General features: G+C 39.2%; 1 protein-coding gene across 1 annotated transcript in view; it reads left to right on the plus strand.

Moving 5' to 3' along the window:
* The window catches only part of LOC118853294 (vomeronasal type-2 receptor 26-like), a 95,467-nt gene that overhangs the window by 38,256 nt on the left and 36,935 nt on the right, over positions 1 to 20,276 (plus strand). Inside the window, exon 2 of the mRNA XM_036763313.1 lies at positions 16,918 to 17,209. Within this exon, the coding sequence (XP_036619208.1) occupies positions 16,918 to 17,209 (292 nt within the window). The remainder of the gene's footprint in view (positions 1 to 16,917; positions 17,210 to 20,276) is intronic.

A 20,276-nucleotide genomic window follows, 5' to 3' on the forward strand; every position in this document is an offset into this window, starting at 1 on the left:
GGCTTGGTCCCAGACTTCTTTTGCTGGTAACTGGGGGTCTGGCTACTAGCTTTATCTGCTGTGGCCTCTGGTTTTGTAAGCTAGAAGCTATATGATGCTGCCACTGACCTGCTGCTGAGCTGGAGCTGGTTGATGGACCAAGGTCGATGTCAGGTGATGTCTTTTTGAGTTTCTCTAAGTTACATTAATGCTCCTGGTTTGAGGTGAAGGGGAGGGATGGTCTGCCTGCTGGAAGTGTCCTCTTCTCCTAGGGCTGTGCTGTAGCATGGGAGGTCTCAAGAGCTGTCTGTGCTGGTGTCTGCCCCTTCTCCTGGATGTGTGAAGGCATGTCTGGTATCCTGTTGTTGGCTCTTGCAGTTTTTACCCATGTAGGGCTCAGGAACTCTCCTTGGTCTTCTGAAGTGGGGCTTGCTGGGATATCTCTCTTCCTGCACTAGTTTACTTCCACCACCACAGGAGGAGCCTGTCTCCCCTGTCTCCTTAGCTAAAAGGCTATTAAAGCCCCAGTTCTGGCTCCTCTATTCCATGGTTACTCACAGAGGAGTATTATCTGGGTAAGGAAGGGAGGGATGAGAGCTGGTTTACCTGATCATCATGGCTCCTGGATGTTCAAGAAGGCAAGTTTCAAACCTTTAGATTGTGGGCTGGTGGCTTCAAGGGTAGCCGCTCCCACAGCCACAGTCTCTGTGCTTATGACTCCCATAAATCTGACAGAAGCCCATCATTGGCTGAAAGGCCTGTGGATCACCACCGTAACTGGTACTTCAGCCCTGAGCCTCCTCCTTCTCTGCTCAGGTATGGTTTAGTTTCACATGTCCAATGCTCTCCCAGCTTGCTTCATTCACTAATGAATTTTTTAATGCCAAACAGCAAATATCTTTTATATTAGGTTCTGTTTTACCATAAGTATCCTGACAAAAGAACACATCTACCACATTCTAATATCTTTACATAGATTTTGACAAATGAAATCTGAATTTATAATCACTAATTGTGACATTTAAACCTGCTGGGCTCCAGCTACTGTTAATAAGTCAAAAGAAAAAAGATTATCATCCGTGAATCCATATATAAGTGAATATGTGCATTATATGTATCTTTGAGTGTATACACAGACATATACATATATATAACATATGTAGACTATACATACATACATACATATTTTATATATATATATATGTCTGTATTCATATATATGGTAACAATCTCAGCTCCATATAATTGTTTCCTCTACTTCCTTAAAGAGCTGGATCAAGTCCCAATACCCTGCTGCCTCTTTTACCTATCTTTGAGACTTTTCCAGGTAAGGAGCTGGCCTAAGTATTTTCCTTCATTTCCAAATATAGACCCAAACTTAGAAACACATTTAAAGCTTTACCAATAATTTGAATTCCCACAGGTTATCATTAGGTTAGTTTGAAGTATGCTGGGCTAAGTGATTTTAAGGAGTTTAAATGATTGTAAAAATTGAACAAGAATGGTCATGGGGGAAATGCAGAAATAATTGTGGACTATGGAAAAAAGGTATATAGAATAAAAAGTACAAAACTTTACTCAGTTGAAAAAAATTCTTTTCAAATTGGAATGCCAAAAACAAATTAATGACACCATGCAATCAGGGGGAAAATGGTATGAAGGTGTTTATTAAAAAAATGATTTTACTGATTTTGCTTGAGTTAGGTCATTCTATACAACATGTGTGAGCAAAGCAAAATGCTTCTGCTTCTACTTTAGAGAGGAGGAATGCATATATGCAATGTTTGGAGCAGATTATTTTCCTCCTCAGGGCTCTGCAAGTTCCTGAATTGGGTTTGGATCAAAAGAGTAAACTTGTGGCCTTGTCCCAAGTTGGAGTTCCAGAAGACTGCTGTTGAATTCAGACTGTGTATAGCAGCTAGAAAACTTTATAGATTTAGTCCAAGAGAACTGTGGTGTAATCTGTGGAGTCACTCTCATACCCTGCAACTTTCAGACTGGTTTGGGGTATGGAAATCAAAACCTGCCCAATCCTGAGGCAAGAGATATACAGTTTATTCTTCCTTCAGAAATGCCTCCTGTTAGAAATACCAAGAATTTTACTTGGCCATGTGTGAATTAAGAAAAAAAAATATTTCACATCATTGTTTGACCATGTGACTTGGGCCATTAGCTGGTACAAGCCCACCCCAAGTTAGGTACAAAGCTCTTCTATATCCTCCAGATTCGAATTTTGCACCTTGAAACCCATTAGTCAATATTTCAGGGTTCATTAAACCACAACCCTTGATTACATCCCTTCACCTCCACATCTCATTTCCCTCCCCCCTTCTGTTCCATATATATCCCAGTTCTGTTCATATTTGTCTGCATGAGATAGCATGAGAAAGTATCTGTCAATGTCTAAAGAGAATTGACAAAAGCATGGCTTTGGATTTTCAAACCCTCAGGATATCAATGATAATAGACCGATTTTCTAATACTGAGTCTGGATTGAGTCTTATCCTTTTGTGATTGGCACCTGGCATTTCCTTTGAGACATAGAGACAGCCTTTCTTGGAGCAAAGAGAGGAATCTGCTCTTTAGATATGCTGATTTTCAAGTGGCCAAACTCTATAAGTGCCTCCAAAAGCAGTTGGATTTCCTATAATTAGCCACTAGTATGGCTTCGAATTATATTTTCAAATAATCTCTATGGAAAGAAAAATCAGTCGTACCTAATGTGAGAAACGTGGTTTTGGCGATCACTGGACTTCCTAGGCAGGGCCAAAGTCCTGAAGAAGAACCCTGTGATAATCCCTAGGGAAGGCTGTACAGACCACAGGACTCCCAGAGGAAGACCAAGTGGTAGCCATCCCTTAATCTGTGGGGATCACAGGGCCTCCTAGGGGTCAGACCCTAAGGAAGACCCAAGTGATGGCCCCTTAGGATGGCAGTAAGATCACAAGGCTCCCGAGACAGGGCCAGAAGTCCCATGTGATGTCCCCTTAAGAAGGCCGTGCAGACCACAGGGTTCCCCAAGGGAATCCAGAGTGGTAGCCCTCTTAACACCGCAGTGGGGATCACAGGACACCCCAAGACAAGATCCAGGAGTAAGCCTGGCGAGCTTCCGCTGCCTGTTGCTTCCCTTCACTTGACCTTAGGAAAATCCATGTGATTTGCCCATTCACACCCAAAGAATTCAGGACCAGAGTAGGCAGAGGAAGGCATTTTATTACGCTCCCCGGGAGAGCGGGTGTAGTGCTCGCGGGAACACTCACACTGATACAGCTGCAGGAGCAGGGGTAACCATTCCCTCCACTCCTGCTAGAGTCATGGTTAGTTTACAATCTTTGTTTTTTACATAGTTTTCCTAGGTTATACAGTTTATATAAATAGGATAATAAGGATACAGAAGCAAAAGTGAAGTTAATTAGATTTTCCTTGTCTTAGTTTAGGATTAAACTATATTCTTTTACTTCCCCTACTTTCCCTCTTTAACATATGCAAATGATGCAAATCAGTAGGCCTGGATTCTTGACCAAGACCAGACCCTAGATAAGCTTGAACAGGTTCAAGTGGGTTTGGCCTCTCTAATTCCCCAGACTGCCTTCTCAAAAAGCATGCACATGCGTACAAGCCTCTGACCTCTCACCTGACCGACCTTGAGGCCTGGTCTCTGCTAAAGCTGGGGTGGGGGAGGGCAGGGAAGCACACCTTTAGTTCTGTGGAAACAAAACTCCTTCTCCCATTTCTTACACCTAACATTTCTTACTCATCATTTAGCCTAAGGCCTGAGACTATGGCTTCCTCTAGAAAGGCATACTTGGACAAAGGTCTGTCCATTAGTCCAAGCTGAAGAGAAAACTAGTGACAGAAAAGAGGGCAGTAAGCAGCAGGGCTGTCAGATGGTGTAAGTTCCTTCTTAATTGCTAAAGCTGAAGGACTCCTGTGGGCCTGGGGCCTCTCCTTGCTCTGGGAGGCAGCCTCAGTCCCCTATCAATGGCTGCAGTGAATGTCCTCAGTGCAAACTGCAGCCCCAGTTCTAGAAGCCATGGACCCTAATGTTTCTCTTCTCCATAGATCCACTTTTTCCATATCTTCTTCCAACTGGGCTGCAAAAGTGCCTGACTCTGATATACTCAGGATTTATTGAGTAAGACAAGATTTGGTGCATTTTCCAAATCTTTACTGTTGTCAGATTCTAGGCTGTAATTTTTCCTGCTATTTTTCCCATTTCCCTGTGTGGCGGGTGTAGACCCTCACCAATTATGAAAAGAAATTAATTTTAATAAAGAGACATGTCAAGGTAGGAACAGAAATCAAATTTTATTCAGTTCTCACGAGAAAAGGGTGTCCTCTGCCAGAACGGGACTATCAAGAGGAGGCAAGGAACAAAGAGCAAAGCACCAGTAAATATACCCCTCATGCAAGAGAATCCTGCCCACTTCTATCCCTCCTCACCATTGGCTGGAAGGCGGGTTTACAATATGATTGCAAAAAGCTAGACAAAACCGGGAGACCAAGCACAAACAATCTAACCCCCACTTTCCCTAGTTAATGATTGTTGCTAAGGTGGCATCTATAAATGTAAAGAAAAAGAATAAGGTAAAGGGAGGGAGAGACTCTCTCCTTTTTCTTCCATTAAAAGAAAAAGCAGGTCACCATGACCTTATTCTCATTGGGTAAATCTTTAAACCAGAACCAGAAGAAAGAACAGGGACTTCAGGGAAGAAAGGCATTTCAAAAGGCTGAGTAATCAAATTCTCATAGACTCAAACTTATCCCATTTCCCCTTTTTCTGTATATTGATTCTCAAACATTACTTTCCACATATTCCACATGTCCTTCCTCAGGTTGCATGTGACTCTTGTATATCATGCACTGTCACATTGCCTTGGTCCACACTTTGTGAAACTAAGACCTGAGAGAAACTCATCTTGCTGCCTGTTTGTTATACAAATGATCAGTTTACAATAGCTTTTATAATTTTAAAATAATATTTTATCCCATTAAAAATTTAAAAAATATTAGGAAAAATGTCATAAAATTTAAGACAGAAGACAATGTTTTGTGCATAATTCCATATTCGGACTTATGCCCTTGAGAGCAATCAGTCAGCCAGCATTTATTATGTGCAAAGAACTGGGCTAGGCACTGGGGATACAATGGCACACCATACTCCAATTCATCTGTAGCTAACCCTAGGCTCCCAGCAAAATTAGTGCTAACTAGTTCATTCACACAGACTCACAGCAATGGGTAGATGTAACATTAAAAAGTAAACTCCAACTATTTAAAGAAAGTGGTGAGAAGATTAATATCTTCCTGTTATATAGGTGTTTCCAGATGACAGAATGCTATAATAAAGCTTCATCAAGAGTAAATAGTGAAAAATACATCATTCATTAAATGTATGGGTAAAATATAAAGTGCCACGGGGCGGAGTCAAGATGGCAGCTGGAAAGCAGGGACTAGCGTGACCTCCCTGCCGAGTTCCTCCAAAAACCTATAAAAAATGGCTCTGAACCAATTCTAGAACTGCATAACCCACAAAACAGCAGAGGGAAGCAGGGCTCCAGCCCAGGACAGCCTGGATGGTCTCTGGGTGAGGTCAATGGAGCTAGGATTAAAACCAAGAATCATCTACCCAGCAAAACTGAGTATCATGCTCCAAGGCAAAATATGGATTTTTAATAAAATAGAGGACTTTCAAGCTTTCTCAGTGAAAAGACCAGAATTGAATAGAAAATTTGATTTTCAAACACAAGAATCAAGAGAAGCATGAAAAGGTAATCAAGAAAAAGAACAAGAAAAAGAAATTGCAAGGGACTTACTAAAGTTGAACGGTTTTGTTTACATTCCTACATGGAAAGATGATGTGTATGATTCATGAGACCTCAGTATTAGGGTAACTGAAGGGAATATGCATATATGTATATATGTTTATGTATATATATATATATATATATATAAGTGAATGTGTATGTATGTGTATATATATATATATATATATATATATATATATATATATATATATATATAAAGAGAGAGAGAGAGAGAGAGAGAGAGAGGACACAGGGCGAGTTGAAGATGAAGGGAAGATATCTAAAAGAAATAAAATCAAATTAAGGGATGAGAGAGGAACATATTGAGAGAGGGAGAGGGAGATAGGGAGAGACAGAATGGGGTGGATTATCTCACATAAAGGTGGCAAGAGGAAACAGTTCCGGGGGAGGAGGGGAGAGGGCAGGTGAGGGGGGAATGAATGAATCTTGCTCTCATCAGATTGGGCCTGAGGAAAGAATACCATACATACCCAATTGGGTATCTTACCCCACAGGAAAGAAGAGGGAAGAAGATAAAAAAAGGGGGGGATGATGGAGGGGTGGGAAGATGGGGGTGGAGGTAATCAAAAACAAACACTTTCGAAAGGGGACAGGGTCAAGGGAGAAAATTCAATAAAGGGGGATGGGTTGGGAAGGAGCAAAATCTAGTTTGTCTTTCACAACATGAGTATTGTGGAAGGGTTATACATAATGATACACATGTGGCCTATGTTGAATTGCTTGACTCCTTGGGGAGGGTGGGTGGGAAGGGAGGAGGAGGGAGAATTGGGAACTCAAAGTTTTTAAAAACAGATGTTCAAAAACAAACAAAAAAAAAGTTGTTTGCATGCAACTAGAAAATAAGATACACAGGCAATGGGGAGTAGAAATTTAGCTTGCCCTACAAGAGGGGAAGGGAAAAGGGAATGGGAGGGGGAGTGGGGTGACAGAAGGGAGTGCTGACTGGGGAACAGGGCAACCAGAATATACGCCATCTCGGAGTGTGGGGAGAGGGTAGAAATGCGGAGAAAATTTGAAATTCAAACTCTTGTGAAAACCAGTGCTGAAAACTAAATATGTTAAATAAATAAATTAAGTAAAAAATATATATATATAAGGTGCTACAATCTCATGGTAGGAGTAGTGGAAACTGATGAAGTGTTCATGTGCTCCATTGGTACATTTGTGATGTGGAGAGAAATTAGGGAAAAGCTGCAGGATCAGGGGTGCTCCCCAGTGGGAAATTGATGGGAAGACAGAGACAAGATTCCCCCAGGATGGACATCCGAGGGCTGGGATCACAACCTACAGAGGAAAAGCCTGCAGCAACATCTTTGAATTCCTAGGGTGTTATCAGTATTATCTGCAGTGACAGCATAATTATTGTCACATTATCAGGATATGGTAAGTGTTTATTAAATATAAATTATTTAAATGTGATATTGGCTTAGTGAGCATGAGAGTGAAGAGTCTGACTTGTGCCCAACTGAACCATGGCAGTTGTGGTTTGAGAAAAGGGTTCATTTTTCCATTATATTAATAACAAGTTACTAATTTGGGATCAAGTTTTGTCTTTTTCTTTTATTTCTGTATTCATGGTCCACCCTTCCCCACCCCAGTGTACTGTTTGAAAAGGTTGCCCCAATTCTCCCCATTAATGTAGAAGCCCTCATTTCTGTTTCAAGTGTAAACAGAATTTAATCAAGGAGAATTCCAGCCATAAGGCACTAGGTTTATGCCCTTGGAATCCCCCCATTGGAGTTTAGGACAACTCAGCTCATGAAGGAGAATCTACCCAGAATGTTCCGGGCAGAGACAGATTTCATTGTCCAGATTGCTGGCAGTAGCTGAGTCTCACGATCAAACCAGGTTTTCAGCATGAGGGGCTGAGGGCATGCTTTCTCATTTGAAAAGTTCCCCCACCATAGATTGTTAACCAATCCAGGTGATTTTCACCTCTCAGGACACCACTTTTTCCAAAGATATGTAAACATTCAGTGACATCCAGGGTTGTCTCTCTGGTCCAAAAAAAGACTACTGATCTTCAATTTATTGATTACATATTAGCCTAATTGAGAAATTGAACTTTAATTACTCAGAAACTCTGTCTCTCCAGTTTTTCATTCATCTCAGGTATGACCAGTTTTCATCTGCTACAATCCTTCTGCCTTGTGAGGTAATTGTCCTACTGAGCTCATGGCTTCCACTAGTAAGGTAACAAAGAGGCTTATGAGAAATGTGATTTATCAGCCTAAAAACATTATTGAGAGTTCTATACTTCTTATGAGTATTCATTCTTTCAGCAAATGTTTGCTGTGTACTTCCAATGGCCAAAGCATGTGGTTAATGTTATCCAGGTCAGATAAATTTTAAATACATCTCAGTCTGGGAACTTGAACTGGACTTCATCACTATCATTCACACCTTCTGCCCTTCTCATGTCACACTCTCCTCTAACTGATGCAGCATGTGTGAATTTTGAGCCACTACAGAAATTTGACTTTGGGAGAATGGAAGTAGTGCTCTGGAAGGCCTGCAAAAACTACATAGAGATCAGAGGATTCCCTGGACATCTCAGAAGCCATGGAAGCTGGGATGGCTCCAGGGACTCAAGGCTGGGAAACATCATTTTTATGCTTGTGTTTTTGAAGTTTCCAAGATGAAGGACACAGATGCAGAGTTTCAGGGCAGGATGGTCCTTAGAGACCCTCACTCTCAGACTCTGGTCAACATACTTACTTGACTTGATCCCAAGAGGCTTGAAAATGGTCCTCCTTTCCTAATTCATCCATGGGGGACAAACAGAAGTATATCCAGGAAGCAAAATGCCCCATAAATATGCCCTGCTCTTTCTAGCTATTGTCTTTGTTCTAAATACAGGCCTGCTGCATGTCTCACATTCTGCTTGTCCAAGTGAGAGAGACTATTGAAAGTCTGGGCATCTATTAGGAAAGGAAAGTCTGAAGCAATAGAGGATCTGCCTATAAGTGCAAGAACAAGAACCCCCAGTCAACTTAGAGTGCCCTACTCCCTGGCTCTTTAGAGATTTGGAATATAGAACATAGACATGGTTAAACTAGGGCTCTTGTTCTCTAGATTATTTATGATCTTGTTTTTGCCATTTTCTTGTTTTGAGTACCACATGGAGAAGAGTCCTTGTCATCAAAAATAGCTTACAGACCCACCTATAGAAAAGAAGGGGACCTAGTCATAGAGGACTTCTTCTCCATGTATCACAAGACAGAGCTACGATATGACAAGGTGTTTTTCAAAAGTCCTCCCCTCTGGATTGCACCTCATGTAGAGAAAGTGGTTGTTTTATTTTCCTGATTAATTAAATTGTCATCTATATTTCTGACTGACTGATTTGTTACTCGAATTGTATTTTATTTAGCCTCACAGCATTGTGGAAAACAAAGACATGTATAAGACAGTTTTAGAAGCCTGATACCCAGGAAGATGATAAATGAAAGGCTTTATTAATGTGTAGTGTAGCAAGTAAAAAAAAATCTATTCATACATATCTATATGGCAATTTAAACAGAGATTCATCCACCAGGTGAAAAAATTCACCTATTATAAAGATGAGGGAGACACATCAGGGAGGAAATATAATCAAAATTGTTGTTCAGGTGGGAAACTCTATTTCCTAAGATTGGGCTGCTTGACAATTAGTTATTGGTGCCAAATATGGGAGGAAATGTTCCTTATCAGATCAGTATATGAGGGAGAAGTTTTAAAGGTCATTTATCACTGCTACACTTGGGTGAGGTTAGGGTAGGGAGAGTTTCTGCATCTTTAGGAAACAACCTGGGGAAAGATCTAATGTTAACTATCTTAGGCACCCAAAAAAAGAATCAATTCAGAATACTCCACTGAGTCCAGATTTCCAGAGTCCAAAGCATTAAGCCTCCTCTCCCTGACAGAGAGATACCAAAGGCAAAGGCAAAATGTTTATCATTGCTTATAAACTCTAATGTGCTTTAGGACTACTTGATCTAAATGACTCCATATTGGAGATCTAGCATTATAACATTAAATATATATCTAAAACACCAATAATATACAGTTCACAGTGACCACAAGTGCCATGTCCATCAGTCCATTGACAAGGTTCATTAATTGGACTGAGTGTTCAAATGTTTTCTATCTACAGAATATAAACTAGAGGGCAATTTCTCTCAAATATCCACTATGTGCAGGCTATGACCAAGGTATTAAAAAATGAAAAATGACCCTGGAATCAAGAATTGTTTTATTTACTATCATCACAATGTTGCCTTTATTTGAGATGACCGTTTGTGAAAATAATTCCTCCTCTGAGTAATGAGACTGCTCCTGATGGAAGTTTACTCATAATTATCCCCAATCCTTTCCCTTCTTTTCCCTTCCCTTCCTTCCCCTTTTCTTCCTTCCACTTCCCTGCACTCCCCTACCCTTCTCTGCACTCTCCTCCCCTCCCGTTACCTCCCCCTTCCCTACTTTCCCTTTTCCTTCCCTTCCCTTCCCATTCCCTCTTTCTCCCTTTTACATCTTAAAATGTTTTGAAATTTTAGGAGGGGACATAATGATTGGACCTGGTTTGGGAATTATCCTTAGGAGGTCATTATAATGTGGTCAGTGGTAATGGTACATGGCTGTCTTCTAGGATATTGCCTAATTGAGGTGTCAGAAATGCACAATATTTCTAATTATTTCTGCACACCTTATGTACCCATAAGGTGGAGTTTTGCCTAGACCTGTGCATGGGAAGTCTCTGATGACTATTTCTTTCACTCTAGTTTAATTCTTTTCCCTTTTGCATGACAGGTAATTCTTCCCTCAAATTTCTCCTACTCAGTCCTTTTTCTAATTAAATATTCTTGGTTATTTCCTTCTTTTCTGACAGAATTTCTTCATCTTGCTTTTATTCTGGTCATACACCTACTCTGTGAATGGAAAAGGTACTACAGCTATCACTTGAGTAAAATATATCTTAAAATATTAACTAAATAATTGAAATATTAAAAATATCTTCAAATATTACCTTTAGGTTAGTTCATTTTTAAAGGTTAAAAAATGTGTTACACATCAATTTTCTGCATACACTGGGAAGAACCCCACTAATTACAAATGAAATGATTCAAGCATCATTTTTTAAGGACCTGGTGAAGGATTATAGGGCAATTGATCACACTGGCAGATGACACAGATCTAGGAGGGTGAGATAAAACATGGCATGAGACACTCAAGACACTATACAATCTTAGAAGGTTCAAGGATGGCACTGCATCAATTGAGGAGAAACTTAACAGTGATAAATGCACTCTTCAATCTGCCTTCAAAATCAGCAGCATAAGAATACCAGGACTGAGTTGTGGTTACTATCAGAAAAAAAAGTTTGGGGGCTGTAGTGAACTATTAAGTGATTTAAAGAGTAGAATTTTCTGTCACAAAGAATATGGTGGTTTTTCAGTACAAGACACTAGTCAGACCAAATTTGTTTTATTATGTTACTTTCTGGGCACAGCATTATAGAAAATGATGCAAAAAGTTGGAGAAGACTTAGAAAAGGGCAAGACATACAGCAAGGGGTATCTACAAATCATTTTGAATGAATCAGAATGACTTTAAAAAGCCCAGGGGAACATGATAAAATTATGATATATCAAAGCCTATTTGATTTGGAAGTCATTTTTTCTGGGGGCTTAGCTCTCTAAGTCATAAAAAGTGATTTAAGATATGCAAATAAAGAATGGGTTTCCATGGGATATTGCATCATCCTCCTCAATGGTGTTTTTAAATAAAAGAGCAAAAAAATCCCTCATCACATATATTGTTGAGATTAACCTTGGTGATATATGGTTTGAGTCTTCACACAGTTGTCAGAACAACATTCACAAACATTGGTGTGTCTACCCACATCACTCCTCTGCTCTAGGCCCAAAGAAGCCCATTGGTGACTCAGTGTCTGTAAGAGGGCATAAGAGCTCATCTGCTGGGTTCCAACAGCATTTCAGCCTCTGACCTCATCACCCCTTGTAGACTTATTACAACATTCTCCTTCATATAATCTACACTGTACCTACCTGATTTACTTGCTGCACCTCGTATATGAAATCACACCTCCTTCAATGTTATCTTTGCATAGGCAATTACCCATGCTTGGAAGGTGATTTCACATGTACATGCACATTCAAATTTTTGCTTCCTTTAAAATTAATCTTGAGTGCCACTTACTTCAAGAAATTTTTTCTGAGCTTTCCAGTTAGTATAAACAAACCACAGAAATTACATTGCATTTATTTTTAGGTACATATTGTATATTTTTATTTTGTGTGTGTATGTGTATAGGTGGTTTCCCATCAACCAAACAGAAAGTATAAATACACAGGATTTTTAATTTTTTTCTGATCTCTACCAGTCATAAACATTAACAGTTGTGTGTATACACATACATCAGTATATATTTTTCTGTTTTTATATACATATTTATAAACATATGCATATACATATACATGTATATACACATTCATACATATACATAGATACACACACATATCCAAAAAATTAGAAAAAAAAACCCTGAAGAATGGACAAATGATGGGTCTTTTCCATTGTGGAAACAGTCCCAATGATTTCTATTTGCGCCTTGCTGAACTCAAACTCCACATTACTCCCAGGGTCAACTCCTTCAAATACTACTCAGGTGCTATTAAATTGACTTAAGAAAGTCGTGAAGAGTTATAGAATGAATCTACTACCAATTGGTATTATATTATCCAAAATTGGGCTCTCACTATAGCAATTCAATCCATGTACTATTTCCCAAGTGAATGTTGATTCTTCTTTCCACAGCAGCTATCCAAAATCTTCACTTGTATTTGCAAACTTCCAATATCGGCTCATTTTCCACATTCTCAGCTGTGGATGTTGCCTTAAAATATAATGGTAAAACAGAATCCATTAGTTTGAACTCCTCCTTCCCTTTTCTATATATTCAATGTCCTCTTCACATAGTTGTCCAATCTCTCTTCATTTCATCTAGTGTCTGATGAAGATATGTATACGATCATTTGGCACTCATAGTTTCTACCAAACTACAACCTTTTACACTTGTCCCCCATTTTCCCTTCACTCAATGACTTCCCAACAAGAACTGATCACCTCTTCTATGAGCATGGAAATGGTTCCCTACAGGCTCTCCTGCCACACATCTCTTCTGACATTTGATAGTCTCCCCAATGATGTCAAGGGGTTTTCATAAAGTCCAACACTTAACATGAAACTTCCCTTTATCCTGAATTTGAAGTCCATTCCAATACCTCTCTCATCAAAACAAACTTCATAAGACTTTACCATCTCCATACTTTGGGTCATACATAATATCTAGCTAGCTAACTATATTTATATGCATACCTATACATATTGTCCTTCACGACCTTTGTGACCTTTTTAAAAAAGGCAAAGAGAGCACAGCATTCTTCATCTTCCACAAACCATCTCTCATTTTTGCTTTTGGGAATACTGTCTCCCGAGGAAAGCAATCTCTCCTCACTTCCGTGTCTCAAAATTCCTAGTTTCTGTTATATTTCCACTCATTTGACATGAAGCCTTTATTGCCCCCTGTATCAGTAAGGCAAGATTAATGACCCTGATCATGACCATGAATATGCCTATATGGTTCAGAATCACAAAGTATGAAAAACTCTCTAGGTAGAAGGCAGAGGAAGTATAATATTTGTTTAGGCACTAGAGGATCAAATCCCAAGACCAATAACTGATTCTACAGAGCAGAAATTATATTCCAAAACCAGTAAACTCACATCAATGTAGTAGCAAGGAAATTATAACGCTCTAATAGAGCAAACAATCAAGTCATCTTGTAACCTCCCCTCCTGCTGGGGCCTCCCTGTAAAAACTTGTGTATCCTGTTTGCTTGCCAGGGTTCTCTCCTCCCTCAATTCTCTAGTCTGTGCTACTCCCTGATTTCCACTCTCTGCTCTGCACTCTTTCTGCAGCTTTGTCCTCTCCAAGTTCTTACTTCTCCTACTTGGACTGCATTCTGAATTCTCACTTCTGAATTCTGACTTCTGAATTCCCAGTTCTCAATGGCTACCTTCTGGGTGTATATATTCATTTTAGGGCCTGAGGGCTTCAAATCCAATCAGCAAAAGGGTGTGGGCCTGAGGCTTAGCATCTACTTAACAAAAACTTCTGGGAAAGATCTTTAATCACAAAGATGTAGGCCTGCCTCTAATAAGGCATCCTTTTACTGCCCCCACCTGAGGCCTATTGAATGGGTGGAAACGATTTGTAAATACATTATAACCACATACCTCCCACCTAACCTAAGCCCTTAGGAACTTCCTCCAAATCATATTTTTTTCATCTTTGTCTCTAATTTAATACACTGTTTGCCATGTGGCCATGTTTTCTCTGTGGGCTAGAATGTAATCACTTTGAGAATTTTTGTCTCTACACCCCTGTGACTTGAAAATGCCTGAACTCTACCAGGGGCCTCATAAATGCTTAAAAGCTGATTAAAATCACTTGTTAGTCCTTTGAGTTTCTGCACATTGGGAACTCCAGGTTCCTTCTATTTACGACATTGTGAGTTTGAGACCATTTATTTAACTTCTCTTCCTCATTCTCATTGTCTTTCTTTCAGCCTTAGACATCCTTGATCACTCTCTCCTCCCTGGTTCTCTCTTCTCTCTAGGTTTCAGGAAGCAGCTTTCTTTTGTTCTCCTTCTCTGTTTATTTCTGTTCCTGCTCTATCTCTATTGCTGGATCCTTTTCAGGTCACATTTTATAAGCCTTAAGCATCTGTCTCGAATACATACTACTACTTCACTTGGCTACCTTATCAGCTTTCATAATTTATATACCATCTCTATGCTGATGATTCTCAGATTTATCTATCCTGGCCCAAACTCTGCTGGCCTCACATGTCTTATCATCAACTGTGGTTTTTTCATCTTGAACTAAATGTCCAGCTTCAGTTCTGTATATCAAAACTGGAAATAATTTTGTTTTGCCCCTAAACTTTCTCCTATTACTGTAGATTTCAAGACGATCCTCCAATGCCCTCTAGGGACTACTAACCTTGAAGCAATCCTATATTCTTCTCTATCACTTTCCCCACATATCCAAGCTGTTGCCAAGGCCTACCAATTTAAACTTGGCAATATCTGTTAAATATATAGTTGCCTGCCTACCTGCCTGTCTGTCTGTTTTTCTATCTCTTTCCTATCTTCTTCTCCTTCTATTCTTCTCCTTCTATTCTTCTTCTTCTTCTTCTTCTTCTTCTTCTTCTTCTTCTTCTTCTTCTTCTTCTTCTTCTTCTTCTCTGTCTCTCTCTCTCTCTGTCTCTCTCTCTGTCTCTGTCTCTCTCTCTCTCTCTCTCTTTCCTTTCTCCCCCTCTATCTCTCTGTCTTTCTCTGTCTGTCTCTCTTTATGTGTGTCTGTACATGTGTGTGTTTGAGTGCTCTTTCCCATTAAGATGTAATCTCCTCCGGGACAGGACTTTCTCTTGTTGCTTTTTGTATCCTTACTGTTTAGCACAGTACCTGGCACATAGTAGGTGTTTAGTAAGTTTTGATTGATTGATTTCCTGGTTCTCAGTTATCCTGCCTCTAAGAGAGGAACCTTGTTTCCTTAACTGAATAAGACAGGAGAATGAATTGTAGAGCTAAAAAAAATAGAGCCTGAAATTTGACATTTGGAGAATTATCCTGTTGTAGTTTGGATAGTTATTCCAGAAAAAGCGAATGAGTACTTCACCTTAAATCCCTCAGTGTTACCCATTACCATTTCATGAAAAAACTACTTTTGAAATATATGTATTCCATTTTCACCCCAACATATGAACTTAAAAATTATCATAATACATCTAGAAGCTGTTATCAATATATTTGTCTTTCCTAGCTAATATATTTTGCATAGTAAAGGAGGACATTAAAAATAAAGGGTGTTTAGATCAATGCATATGGAAGGAGAGGGGATGGATCCTTGGAGGGGGGAAAGTAAGTCATAGGAAGGTGATGTAATGTGTAGAAGTAAAGTAGAGGAGGCAGGAGGGATAGGAAAGAAGAGATACGTACAAACAAAAACAACAAAGATCGGGAGTAGAGTATGTCTGGGAAAGTATATGTCTAGATACACATGTATATATGTATAAGTGTATGTATAGATCTGTATGTGTATGAATGTATCAAGAAATATATGTAAATTATATTGTAGCCTTCTTGGGGAAGGGGGGAGGGAAAGAAGAACAAGGTTTAAAAGTTCACAGCAGAAAACAAAATAAAATACAAGGAAGCAAAGGAAAGATGGACACTTCTAGATACAAGGTGTATTATTTATCATATAGGCTTTCTGGAAATGGAAATTTATTGTTACATATTTTGAATGCTCTCTTACATTATGCTATGCACGTGAAATGCTTTTTTTCTTTCTTGGTATTTAAATGTCAATATTTACGTTTGTGATAGGTTTTGTTTCTTTTCTCTGTTTTGTATTTGTGATTTAGTAAAATTTTAAAAAAATGAAAAAAATATCTCCAACTTGCAAGTTCAGAATTAGAAACTCCTCTTTCTATATTTGCTCAAGATAGAAACTCAGACTGCCTGTTTTATTTAGTTCCACTGAAAGACAAGACATACTCTAACACCAAAAGTACATCATCATTTGTGTGTGTCCTTAAAAGGAATTTAGAAGATATTTAATCCAAGTTCCTCATTTTACAGATGTGGACATTGACACTCATGGTAATACAATGACTGGCCCAGGGCCACACTGTTACTAAATGTTAGCACCAAGATTTAAGAAAGGAGTTCCTGAGTCCATGTCTAGCCCTCTATCCACTCTGACATCTTAATCTTTTTTCCCTTTTTTAATTAATTTATTCCTTTTTAGTTTTCCACATTCATTTCCACAAGATTTTGAGTTATGAATTTTCTTCCTATGTCTCCCCTACCCCTCACAACAAGATGTCATGCATTCTGATTGCCCTTTTCCCCAGTCTGCCCTCCCCCCACCACCACTGCCCCTATTCCCTTCCCCCTTACTTTCTTGAAGGGGAAAACATCTTGTTCTTTATGGGCATATAGAGTTTACCTGGTTCTTTATATTTTTCCTCTCATTTTAGGACACTGCACAAATATTACCAACATATCCTCACTTTCCAATTTGCTATAGATGAGATCAACAAGAACCCCCATTTGCTGCCAAACATAACCTTGGGTTACCAGTTGCTCAATAACTTTCATCGAGACAGACTAGCTGTGGAGAGCTCCTTGATATGGCTCTCAGGGATGGGTCCAACTATCCCTAACTACAGCTGTGGCACAGAGCACGATTCAGTGGCTGTCATTGGAGGGATGACATCCAGATTGTCCATGGCCATGGCCAGCATTCTCAAACTTTATAAAGTACCACAGGTAAGAGAGCACAATACTGTTACTCATTTTCATTCAGCATGTTTTTTGTATTTAAAACAGCAAATCCTTTATAATCTGTTCTAGTGCGATGTCATTGAGTAAATAAATAAATAATTAGTAAGAAGTTCTAGGCACTGTTCTGACAAAAGAAGAAACAAAAAAAAGGGGGAAAATGCCCTTCCATTGGTAACTCACTCTGTATTCTAGAGGAAGTGCTGTGATATTAGTTTAATTCTGATATTTCTGAGCCAAGTAAAAATCTACCCAACTAATGGACACTTCACTCCTAGTTCATCTTTTATATTTTATAGAACTCTGAAGCACTGAAAGGAAAGAAAGAGTTCTCCTTTCCTCCCTTCAGAAAATTCCCAGGGAAAGGGCTCTCTTCCTTTTGTTTTGAAATCAAGTTGTATATTTTCCCTTCAGGATGAACCTCTAGGCCTTTCCTTTAGCAGTCTGTGCTAACAAGTGTTATCCAATTCTGGGTTTACAGTGATCTTCCATTTGGGGCTGAAAGTTTGTCTCCTTCCTGCACCCATGCCTAATTTTTCAAATATATGATGCATCCCTTCAGTTCAACAATAATTCATATATTCAATTTAGGTTATTTCTGTCAAAAGCATTTTCACAAGTGAATGTAAATAGCAATTGATTCTGTTTTGGCCAGAATCCCTTTGGGTCTTCCCCTCCCCTACCAGATCTATTTTTTTGACCTGGTAAAATCCCATTCTCTGCCTCATTTCTAACCCAGCCTTAACCACTGAATAGGTGTTTCCTTAGTCAAACTGAAACCTTTTAAAGAATTTAGCTTAAAAAATTCCAAGGACTATCACCAGTGATCCAGATCTGTATCTTGCCACTGGACACAAATATCTGCAGAAGAGAAAGTGAGGCTGGTGACTTTGCGAAGCCTTCTTTCACTTGAATCCAATTCACTTGCATGTCCTGGAAGAACCTCCCCAATGTCATGGTCTTTTTCAAGTACAAAGGACAAACAACAACAACACAGTGGTGCACACTGGACTTGCAGATATATTCACAATACTTGCAGTTCTTAATCCCAAAAAGATTATGTCCTAGTATGGGGGGAATGAGACATCCAGTGAGTATTCAATGTGAGGAATTTGCAAAAGATGTAGGTATTTGTGAGGGGAGTGGTGGGGAAGGAGTCTAGAAAGTTAGGTATTAAGAGGTTGTAGGAGGAACTGACCAACCAGTGCAAGTGCTTACAGAGGCAAACTGATCTTCCAGGACGAGAAGGGTCTTTTATTGTAGCCGGAGATGCCCTGTTTAAGTCCACCAGTTATCCAGTTGGGAGGATAAAGAGGACAGCTACTCTGAGATCACTAGCATTCTTGCCAAAATGCAAGGAAAGGCAGAGAGAGGGAAACATTGGTCCTTGGTAAGAATCACTTCCTAGGAAGTTCTGAATCATTAAGGCTCAAACTTTTTCCAAAGTTTCAGGCAGAGAAAGTCTGCTCATGCTCTTTGATTCTAGTTTCATTGGCCACTCCCCTTGCCCCTCCATTAAACTCAGACATACAAAAACATCAGTTCTTGAAATTCTTGTGTTCTGAAAGAAGAACCAGGAAGCCAGCCTTGTACTTTCTCAATTTTTCATGTATCTAAATATATTGTGCTTCTTTCTTTTGTTTTTCTCCCTTTCTTTACATTGTAAATAAATATCCTGACATAGGATACAATAGTTTTTGAACTTTTGAGCATTTGAAGAGTAAAAGATTCGTTATCTTTCCCTTTATCCCCTAGAGTTGGTAGCAAAGAAAATAGTAGTACCCAAAAAACATCTTGGACCTAATCCAGGAGTTATTTGACCTGTTCAGTAAGAAGAGACACACTTCAAAGAGTTAGTTGATCTAAGTAAGGGAGTCAGAGTCCAAAGGTGGTTTGTATCCAAAAATACTCTTTCTCCTCATCCCTTTAGAAGATTCCTTCTCAACATAAAGTGTTTTTTTTTTATCCTGGAACTTCCCACAAATTTTGGAGTCCTCTTGGCCATTGGAGAGTTCCTGCCAGACCCTCACTCTGAGAAAGGTCTCCAGGTCAACCATTCTTTTTTGTCTCAGCTCTGCTTCTGTATCGCTGGATTTCCACACTATGGCCAACATCCAAGAGGACCTTCTCCCTGCACATCTCCTCACTTTTCTGTACTTTTTTTAGGGGTTGTCTTCCCCCATAACCCAATATGCTACTTGAGAGCATTGATTCTATTTTTCTGTCTCTTTTACTTATGTCCCAAGCTGTTGCCACAGGGCCAGGCACAAAGTGAGCATTTTGACAAACATCTGCTGACTTTTTAACAATTCTCCACACTGAAATCAGGTCATTTGAAGCAAAAATTTTAGTTATCCATGCGGGTCCCCTTTCTTATGCTCTCCTGCAGCAAGATGAACAAATGCTAAGCAAAAATATATTCCAGTGACCTTTATGTAACGTGATATTGAGGACAGAAGGCTGTTCATACACTGTCTGCCTTCTAAGAGTCCAACACTTGTAACTAGAAACAGATGAGGTGATTTATTCATTCTTGTAATAGAAGGACTTAGAAGACAGAATTGATTCTGCAAACAGAAGGTTTGTTATGGAGTTACTCTCTGGCTCAACTGGGCTGGCTCTTTGCAGGAGTTAGCATTCTGATTCATGGATCCATTTTCTTTTTTTTAATTTTTTTTAATTTTTTTAATTTTTATTTTTTTATTTTTATTTTTATTTATTTTTTTTTAGTTTACAACACACGGTTCTACATAATTTTGAGATCTAGATTTTCTCCCCTCCCTCACCCCTCCCTCCCCAAGATGGCATGGAATCTCATATAACTACCATGTATAACTTCACATTGAATTAATTTATACACTAGTCAAGTTATGGAGAAGAATTATGACCAATGGAATAAATCATGAGAAAGAAGAGACAGAACCAAAAAAAAATAAAACCCCCCAAAAGAAAAACAAAAGAGAAGAAAAAAGGTGAGCATGAAGTGCGCCTCAATCTGCATTCAAACTTCACAGTTCTTTCTCTGGATGAAGAAAGCATTCTCCATCGTGAGTCC

The sequence above is a fragment of the Trichosurus vulpecula genome, chromosome 6 (genome assembly GCF_011100635.1).
Source record: "Trichosurus vulpecula isolate mTriVul1 chromosome 6, mTriVul1.pri, whole genome shotgun sequence".
Lineage (NCBI taxonomy): Eukaryota > Metazoa > Chordata > Mammalia > Diprotodontia > Phalangeridae > Trichosurus > Trichosurus vulpecula.